The sequence below is a fragment of the Salvelinus alpinus genome, chromosome 7 (genome assembly GCF_045679555.1).
Source record: "Salvelinus alpinus chromosome 7, SLU_Salpinus.1, whole genome shotgun sequence".
Taxonomy (NCBI): Eukaryota; Metazoa; Chordata; class Actinopteri; order Salmoniformes; family Salmonidae; genus Salvelinus; species Salvelinus alpinus.
This window is the reverse complement of record NC_092092.1, coordinates 59,674,999-59,684,993: the sequence shown is the minus strand read 5'-3', so window position 1 is coordinate 59,684,993 and position 9,995 is coordinate 59,674,999. Positions and strand designations below refer to the sequence as shown.

General features: G+C 44.9%; 1 protein-coding gene across 1 annotated transcript in view; it reads right to left on the bottom strand.

Moving 5' to 3' along the window:
• Positions 1 to 845: 845 nt before the first annotated feature.
• The window catches only part of LOC139581361 (testican-1-like), a 493,855-nt gene continuing 484,705 nt past the window's right edge, over positions 846 to 9,995 (bottom strand). Inside the window, exon 12 of the mRNA XM_071411024.1 lies at positions 846 to 7,505. Within this exon, the coding sequence (XP_071267125.1) occupies positions 7,309 to 7,505 (197 nt within the window). The 3' untranslated portion in view covers positions 846 to 7,308. The remainder of the gene's footprint in view (positions 7,506 to 9,995) is intronic.

Sequence of the window (9,995 nt, the reverse complement as noted above, 5' to 3'; positions counted from 1 at the left end):
CCCTGGGGCTTTTGCAGTGTCTTTGTTTGGCTTGAGTCTGCAGGGGAAATAGTAGGAAACAAGTGGCGTTTAACACTCAAACAATCTGCATCAATCTTGGAATGGTCTTGGAATGGCTCACATTTGGAAAGTTGACTGAACAAGATACCGGGCTGGCCCAGCCGACTTGATTTTCAGACACTAATCTTAGGTCAGTATTGTGTGTTTTCCCCAAATGGATTTGAGAAGGGTAGGCTGAACTTAGATCTGTGCCTAATGCGCCGTTTCTATCCATAGCTATATTAATCCACACCACCAGTCACAGATCACAGCCCTAACCTAGTTTTAAATCACCATGACACAGCCATAACAGACTCAGAATGATAGAGGGAGTGAGAGGGCAGAAGAGATAGAGGGAGAGAGACTGAAAAATGGATTTTCTTCCAGCTGCATGAATCAAATTGAGTACAAAAGGGCATTATCAAATCGATAGATTTAATATGGCATATTAGATGAAGACAAAGGCATGTCTGGTGAGGGGAGTTAACTTTTGACTGATGTCACTGGGACACATCAATATAGTCCATTGCCATTTGGATGAAGGATAAGCTATGTAAAATGCAATAACACACAACTCCCAAACCTCAATGAAACTTGTAAAAGGATTTTAGCTCATGTATGCCTGAGTGACAGAGTAGGTGTAATAAGTATTTTGTGTGTGTGTGTGTGTGTGTGTGTGTGTGTGTGTGTGTGTGTGTGTGTGTGTGTGTGTGTGTGTGTGTGTGTGTGTGTGTGTGTGTGTGTGTGTGTGTGTGTGTTCACGCAAAAATGGACATCATTTAAATAAGACCATCACACAGAGTAGGTACAGGACAGGACAGACTTAAATTTATTCAGACAAACATTGTGGAACTGTTACAATAAAATCCAGATATTTTCAGCCCATAACATCAACATTCCATTATAGCTCCAGAAGGGGAAAAATAAGACACTGAAGAACTCACTACACTATGCTTCTATGGAAAGAGCTACATGAATCTAGCTACATTAAGGACAATTGATTTACACACCATAGTCTGTTAAATGCAACTGGACAAAGCCACAGTGCCTTCACATGGCAATATATTACACCCCTTTCACATAGTATTTTTTTCTCTTTACAAAGTAAAAAATATATAGAATTAACAAAGAAGACTTTAGCAAATATGGCCATTTATGTGTTTGTTTGGACTAGCGGAGCTGTCATACTAGAACTGTGTGTGTGTGTGTGTGTGTGTGTGTGTGTGTGTGTGTGTGTGTGTGTGTGTGTGTGTGTGTGTGTGTGTGTGTGTGTGTGTGTGTGTGTGTGTGTGTGTGTGTGTGTGTGTGTGTGTGTCTGAGGACAGTTCAGTAACTGTCTAATACAGGTTGGAAATGAGAAGGACCATTTCCTACTCATTTATTGCGCTTTTGTTATTGCGCTTTTGTAGACGTTTGAGCAACTAGGGTTACTCAGCTTTGTACACAAGTACACAAGTAGGTCAGGCAAGGGAGGGACAGCAGTGACATCAGGACAGGGCAAGGGTCACTTAGGACATCATGAGAGGGCAAAGGTCAAGGCCAGATTGATGGCAGGATCAAAAAAGGAGCCTTACACTGCTTCGGAAGGAGATGACTTTATACACATGTTACAAGTATGTTACAGTCTGTGTGTGTGTGTGTGTGTGTGTGTGTGTGTGTGTGTGTGTGTGTGTGTGTGTGTGTGTGTGTGTGTGTGTGTGTGTGTGTGTGTGTGTGTGTGTGTGTGTGTGTGTGTGTGTGTGTGTGTGTGTGTGTATGTGTGTGTGTGTAAGCATGTGTGTGTGTGTGTGTGTGTGTGTGTGTGTGTGTGTGTGTGTGTGTGTGTGTGTGTGTGTGTGTGTGTGTGTGTGTGTGTGTGTGTGTGTGTGTGTGTGTGTGTGTGTGTGTATGCGTGTGTGTATGCGTGTGTGTGTATTGTGTTAGTGGAAGTTTTATTGTCTCTCTGGCTGATGTACACACAGAGAGGTCAGAGTTGAAGCTGCAAAGGGTAAAAAACGAAAGGGTCATCATGCATGTTATTGACGAGATCAACAAACAACCAATCAATATCAGGGTCAGAGGTGAGAGGTCAGAGGTGATCCAGTGACCAGATGAGTTAATGTTGTGATCGATACAGGAAATCACCCAAAAGTTGTTACTAAATACACATATATACAGTTGAAGTCGGAAGTTTACATCCACTTAGGTTGGAGTCATTAAAACTAGTTTTTTCAACCACTCCACAAATTTCTTGTTAACAAACTATAGTTTTGGCAAGTCGGTTAGGATATCTACTTTGTGCTTGACACAAGTACTTTTTCCAATAATTGTTTACAGACAGATTATTTAACTTATAATTCACTGTATCACAATTCCAGTGGGTCAGAAGTTTACATACACTAAGTTGACTGTGCCTTTAAACAGCTTGGAAAATTCCAGAAAATGATGTCATGGCTTTAGAAGCTTCTGATAGGCTAATTGACATCATTTGAGTCAATTGGATGTGTACCTGTGGATTTATTTTAAGGCCTACCTTCAAACTCAGTGCCTGGTTCAGTCTGGTTCATCCTTGGGAGCAATTTCCAAAAGCCTGAAGGTACCATGTTCATCTGTACAAACAATAGTACGCAAGTATAAACACCATGGGACCACGTAGCCGTCATACCGCTCAGGCAGGAGACTTATTCTGTCTCCTAGAGATGAACGTACTTTGGTGAGAAAAGTGCAAATCAATCCCAGAACAACAGCAAAGGACCTTGTGGAGATGCTGGAGGAAACACAAAAGTAAATATATCCACAGTAAAACGAGTCCTCTATCGACATAACCTGAAAGGGCGCTCAGCAAGGAAGAAGCCACTGCTCCAAAACCGCTATTAAAAAAAGGCAGACTACGGTTTGCAACTGCACATGGGGACAAGATCATACTTTTTGGAGAGATGTCCTCTGGTCTGATGAAACAAAAATAGAACTGTTTGGCCATAATGACCATCGTTATGTTTGGAAGAAAAAGGGGGAGGCTTGCAAGCCGAAGAACACCATCCCAATCGTGAAGGGGGTGGCAGCACCATGTTGTGGGGGTGCTTTGCTGCAGGAGGGACTGGTGCACTTCACAAAATAGATGGCATCATGAGACAGGAAAATTATGTGGATGTATTGAATCAACATCTCAAGACATCAGTCAGGAAGTTAAAGCTTGGTCAAAAATGGGTCTTCCAAAAAGGACAAGGACCCCAAGCATACTTCCAAAGTTGTGGCAAAATGGCTTAAGGACAACAAAGTCAAGGTATTGGAGTGGCCTTCTCAAAGCCTTGACCTCAATCCAATAGAAAATGTGTGGGCAGAACTGAAAAAGCGTGTGCGAGCAAGGAGGCCTACAAACCTGACTCAGTTACACGAGCTCTGTCAGGAGGAATGGGACAAAATTCACCCAGCTTATTGTGGGAAGCTTGTGGAAGGCTACCCGAAACGTTTGACCCAAGTTAAACAATTTAAAGGCAATGCTACCAAATAGTAATTGAGTGTATGTAAACTTCTGACCCACTGGGAATGTGATGAAAGAAATAAAAGCTGAAATAAATAGTTCTCTCTAATATTATTCTGACATTTCACATACTTAAAATAAAGTGGTGATCCTAAGTGACCTAAGACGGGGAATTTTTACTGGGATTAAATGTCAAGAATTGTGAAAAACTGAGTTTAAATGTATTTGGCAAAGGTGTATGTAAACTTCTGACTTCAACTGTATATTGTTATGGTTGAGGGACATGGAAATAGTTAGGGAGGGGGAAGGAGAGAGAGGGGAAGGAAGGAACAAATAAGAACAGAGAACAAAAAGGGAGGATGGGCATTTGAGAAAAATATACATTTGAGGGAAAGAGAAAGAATGCCCAAAACCCAAAAGCATACATTTCTTCCCCTGAGTTCCTCTTTCTGTCTTTCATCTTGGAGCGAGATGAAAGGTTGATTCTACGGGTGTCAAATGACCACCCATTACCAACAACCCCCATTCCGCCCAATCATGGTGTGCATTACTCGTCTCCACAGAGTCTCTGGGCTGAGAGACAATGCAGCGAGCGATACTGCAGCCTCGCAGGGGAGACATCTCTGAGCTATAAAAAACAAAATAAGGGAAACGAAAGAGAGGAGCGCCATGGCTATAAAACTTAAAAAAAAAGAGAGAGAGGAGGGTAGAGAGAGGGAGAAAAATAGGGAAAATAAGCGAGCGACAAAATGATAGTGAAGATGAGCGAGAGAGAGGTGGAGCTAGAGGGAGTGGAAGGCTGTGAGAGGGAGCAGAGGAAGAGTGAGAGAGTGGGAGATTTGAATGTGAGCAATCAGCGTTAGGTCGTGATATTAGCTGTGTGCCTGCCTGGAACTACACTTATATTTTACAGATTGAAACATCAGTGGTGCCAACTGATTGGCTGAAGAGTAGAAGAGCTCAGTGATGTATTGTGTGAAGCTTTAGTCAGTGCTGTATCCCTTTCAAAAAAAGATTGAAAACTGCAACCTGTAGTAAGTGCAGTCAACTGTGGTATTTTGGACGCAGTAATTGCAGAATAACTGCAATGTACTGCACTGTAACTGCAGTTAAATTGCTAAATTACTGTAGTAAAAAAAACAGTTATACTGCACTCTGACTGGAATCTTTTTTCGTAAGGGATAAGCCAAAGTGTCAATCACAAGAGTCTCACACTTTAATCAAAGATCCGTTCAAGATGTGTTCCCGCTGGCCAAAGCACGCCAAAGCAAGAGCAATGTATCATTACGCTGCATCACAAGACCAATGAAACACAAGCCTTACAAATACAGTACTGACAACTGATAAAATAGTGCCCAGCTCAGACCCGCAAATATATATGTCCGATCATCCAAGGCCTGTCATTATCAAAGTAGAATGCCACTGAGTATTGTGTGGGTGTGCTGATACTGTTCCAGAGTAAGGCTTAACTGTTCAAAAGCCTACCTTATGGGTTAAGCCTATCTCATCTGGGTTTGTGGGCTAGATACATTAAGATAACTGACCTCACTTGATTACCACGCAGAATATTCTGAAAAAAAGCAGGAGCTTATTTAGAATAGAAGTTATAGAATGTTCCACTTCCTCAGTCAACAGTACACACCAATGGTTACAGAAAAAAACTCTATGACAAACACAACTATTACACTATGTTCTTTTTAACAGACTGACTCTGCTTCTAGCTGTGTTTATTCCCCCCCAAAGCGAACCCTTAAAAGCATTTTCTCTTTGTGTCCGTTTCTAAATCTGCAGGCTGGATTTGGGAGGGTTTGAAAAAGGTCTGAATAATGGCAGGGCTCTTTGTGTGACCACAATTAGATTTCTCTGTTCTGTAGTTCCACAGACTAAGTGCCTCCAACTGAAACAGAAGTACAAAACTAGCTGGAAAAAAAGTCATTATCAAAGCTTTCAAGCTGAAGAGAGTGGTTGCTATTTAGTAAGTGGCTGACAACATGGTTTTGAACTTTTAAAGCTAAATTGGAAGAGGAAGCATGAAATAAAGACTGCACAGCATTGAGACAGCAAGGGGAGAGAGCACTGCAGCAACCAATATGGGCAAGGGGAGAGAGCACTGCAGCAACCAATATGGGCAAGGGGAGAGAGCACTGCAGCAACCAATATGGGCAAGGGGAGAGAGCACTGCAGCAACCAATATGGGCAAGGGGAGAGAGCACTGCAGCAACCAATATGGGCAAGGGGAGAGAGCACTGCAGCAACCAATATGGGCAAGGGGAGAGAGCACTGCAGCAACCAATATGGGCAAGGGGAGAGAGCACTGCAGCAACCAATATGGGCAAGGGGAGAGAGCACTGCAGCAACCAATATGGGCAAGGGGAGAGAGCACTGCAGCAACCAATATGGGCAAGGGGAGAGAGCACTGCAGCAACCAATATGGGCAAGGGGAGAGAGCACTGCAGCAACCAATATGTACATGGTCAAATCAACATCTAATCACATGTTATTTGTCACATACTTCGTACACAACAGGTGTAGACTAACAGTGAAATTCTTACTTACAGGTCATTTTCCAACAATGGACACAGGATACATAGAGAGTTATACACTGAGTGGACAAAACATTAGGAACACCTGCTCTTTCCCTGAGACAGACTGACCAGGTGAATCCAGATATGATCCCTTATTGATGTCACTTGTTAAATCCACTTCAATCAGTGTAGATGAAGGGGAGGAGACCGGTTAAAGAAGGAATTTAAGTCTTGAGACAATTGAAACATGGATTGTGTATGTGGGGCGTTCAGAGGGTGAATGGGAAAAACAAACCTTTGGGGTATGGTAGTAGGTGCCAGGCCACCGGTTTATGTCAAGAACTGCAACGCAGCTGGGTTTTTCACGCTCCCGTGTGTATCAAGAATGGTCCACCACCCAAAGCACATCCAGCCAACTTGACACAACTGTGGGAAGTATTGGAGTCAACATGGGCCAGCATCCCTATGGAACGCTTTCGACAACTTGTAGAGTCCATGCCCTGACAAATTGAGGCTGTTTTGAGGGTAAAAGGGCGGGGTGCAACTCACCATTAGGAAAGTATACTTAATGTTTGTACACTCAGTGTATCTTGCCACCCAAACTTCTCTTTCCACAGGGGCGTAGTCAGGGAACATGCAACAAAAAGTAACACATCATCACTCTTTCTGGTTCTAGGGCACCCTGGAGCATTCAATAACAGCAAGAACGTTATTCTCGACCAAAGAGCCTATAGAATATTCTGGAACCAGAGAATATGGTATTCTAGAACATGAGAGGTGAGGCCGGGAGCGGAAAATGGAGTCTTTGACAGAAGGGCCAGAACACACCATAGGATCTCGCCTTCAAACTTGTTTCTGACCTCACAGTCAGACAAGAGACTCTCAGAGACACACAGATACAGATAAAGAGAGAGAACGGGGAGATGAGAGAGGGAGTAAGAGCAAGAAAGAGAGAGAGAGGATATAGCAATGTGTCAGTCTATGGTTGAAGGGTTTGAGGACAAATGCAGTAGCAGAGGGACACACATTAAAAGAGACTAGACAGTCTTTGTTTGAATTGAATACGTCTCTATTCTCTGAAGGAGAGTAGGAGGGACACACTATATGAAGGTTGAGTAGCGGAGAGAAAGTTTCAAGGTGAATAAGAGGCATAGAGGAGGGGATAGTCAGTTGAACACAGAGTTGATGCTGAGGGGTACGAAGGAGACGCTGGAATGGCTTCAGGTTTGTTCAGAGTTAACGGGGGTCCCTGGTTGGTTGATGGGAGAACAGGTGGGGGCGGAGCTACCAGATGTAGCCAATCTCGTCATCTTTGTCATCTTCCTCGTCCTCGTCATCCTCAATGGCCCCTCTGGGATGGATCCGGCCCCGCCTCTGCTTCTGCCGGCTCCTCCCACTCTGAGCTGGCTCCTCCTCCTGGTCATCAAGGAGAATGACGGCGCCCCCGCTGCCAAAATCCCCCGAGGTCTCTTGGTCCTCCTCTACACAGAGAGAGAGAGAGAGAGACAGTTAGGTTAGACAGAGACAGACAGGTTAGACAGAGACAGACAGGTTAGACACACATTTAGACAGAGAGACAGACAGGTTAGACACAAATTTAGACAGAGAGACAGATGGGTTAAATAAAGAGACAGACAGGTTAGACAGAGAGACAGACAGGTTAAACACACATTTAGACAGAGAGACAGACAGGTTAGACACACATTTAGACAGAGAGACAGATGGGTTAAAAAAGAGACAGAGACAGACAGGTTAGACAGAGAGACAGACAGGTTAGACAGAGAGACAGACAGGTTAAACACACATTTAGACAGAGAGACAGATGGGTTAAATAAAGTGACAGAGACAGACAGGTTAGACAGAGAGACAGACAGGTTAAACACACATTTAGACAGAGAGACAGACAGGTTAGACAGAGAGACAGACAGATTAGACACACATTTAGACAGAGAGACAGATGGGTTAAATAAAGAGACAGAGATAGACAGATTAGACACACATTTAGACAGAGAGACAGATGGGTTAAATAAAGAGACAGAGACAGACAGATTAGACAGAGAGACAGATAGGTTAAACACACATTTAGACAGAGAGACAGACAGGTTAGACAGAGAGACAGACAGGTTCGACAGAGAGACAGACAGGTTAAACACACATTTAGACAGAGAGACAGACAGGTTAGACAGAGAGACAGACAGGTTAGATGCACATTTAGACAGAGAGACAGACAGGTTAAACACACATTTAGACATAGACAGACAGGTTAGACAGAGAGACAGACAGGTTAGACAGAGAGACAGACAGGTTAAACACACATTTAGACAGAGAGCCAGATGGGTTAAATAAAGTGACAGAGACAGACAGGTTAGACAGAGAGACAGACAGGTTAGAGCAGAGGTTCCCAAACCTCTTTGGCCAGTGACCCCATTTTGTTATAGTTTATTTTGCAACCCGACCCTATAAAAAAAGGTGATCAATAGCCAATGTTAACTTTTTAAATTGGGGCTATCAGTCTATTACAAATCAGTCTGACAGTACTTTTGACAGTATTTCAGTCTGAAGGAAGTTTGAAGTGACTGAAATGCATCTGTCACGACCTGACCGTAGAGATCCTTTTTGTGTCTCTATTTTGGTTGGTCAGGGCGTGAGTTTGGGTGGGCATTCTATGTCTGGTGTTCTATGTTGTCCTTGTTTTGTATTTCTATGTGTTTGGCCTGGTATGGTTCTCAATCAGAGGCAGCTGTCTATCATTGTCTCTGATTGAGAATCATACTTAGGTAGCCTGTTCCCACCTGTGTTTGTGGGTGTTTGTTTTCTGTTTTGTGTGTTCACCTTACAGGACTGTTCGTTTATCGTTTTTGTTGTTTTGTCAAGTGTTTCATATTTTAATAAAAATAATGAACACTTACCACGCTGCACCTTGGTCCTCCTCTCCATCTCCAGACGACGATCGTGACAGAACCACCCACCAACAAAGGACCAAGTAGCGTGGGAACATTGACTCCTGGACGTGGGAGGAAATTTTGGACGGCAAAGGACCATGGGCACAGCCGGGAGAGTATCGCCGTCCGAAAGAGGAGCTGGAGGCAGCTAGAGCGGAGCGAGGTAACGTGCACGAGAGGCAGCCCCAGATTTTTTTTTGGGGGGGGAACACGGGGAGATTGGCGGACTCAGGTAGGAGACCTGAGCCAACTCCCCGTGCTTACCGTGGCGAGAGAGTGACTGGGCAGGCACTGTGTTATGCAGGGAAGCGCAAGGTGTCCCCAGTGCGCACGCATAGCCTGGTGCGCTACATCGCAGCTCCTCGAATCGGCCGGGCTAGAGTGGGCATCGAGCCAGGAGGGATGATGCCGTCTCAGCGCATCTGGTCTCCAGTGCGTCTCCTCGGCCCGGGGTATACTGCACCAGCCCTACGCACGGTGTCCCCAGTTTGCCAGCACAGCCCAGTGCGGCCTGTTCCAACTCCCCGCACTTTCCGGGCTACAGGGGGGATCCAGCCAGGACGAGTGGTGCTAGCTCTGCGCTCGAGACCGCCAGTCCGCCTCCACGGTCCAGTGCATCCGGTGCCTCGGCCAAGGACAAGGTCTCCTGCATGTCTCCCCAGCCTGGTGAGTTCTGTGCATATGCTAAGCTCTAACCCTCCTGCATGTCTCCCCAGCCTGGTGAGTCCTGTGCCTTCTCCCAGAGCCAGGCCTCCTGGGTGTCTCTCCACTCCAGTGATGATCCATGGCACGAAGACTCCAGTGATGATCCATGGCAAGAAGCCTCCAGTGATGATCCATGGCACGAAGCCTCCAGCGATGATCCATGGCAAGAAGCCTCCAGTGATGATCCATGGCACGAAGCCTCCAGTGATGATCCATGGCACGAAGCCTCCAGTGATCATCCATGGCACGAAGCCTCCAGTGATAATCCATGGCAAGAAGCCTCCAGTGATAATCCATGGCACGAAGCCTCCAGTGATGATCCAT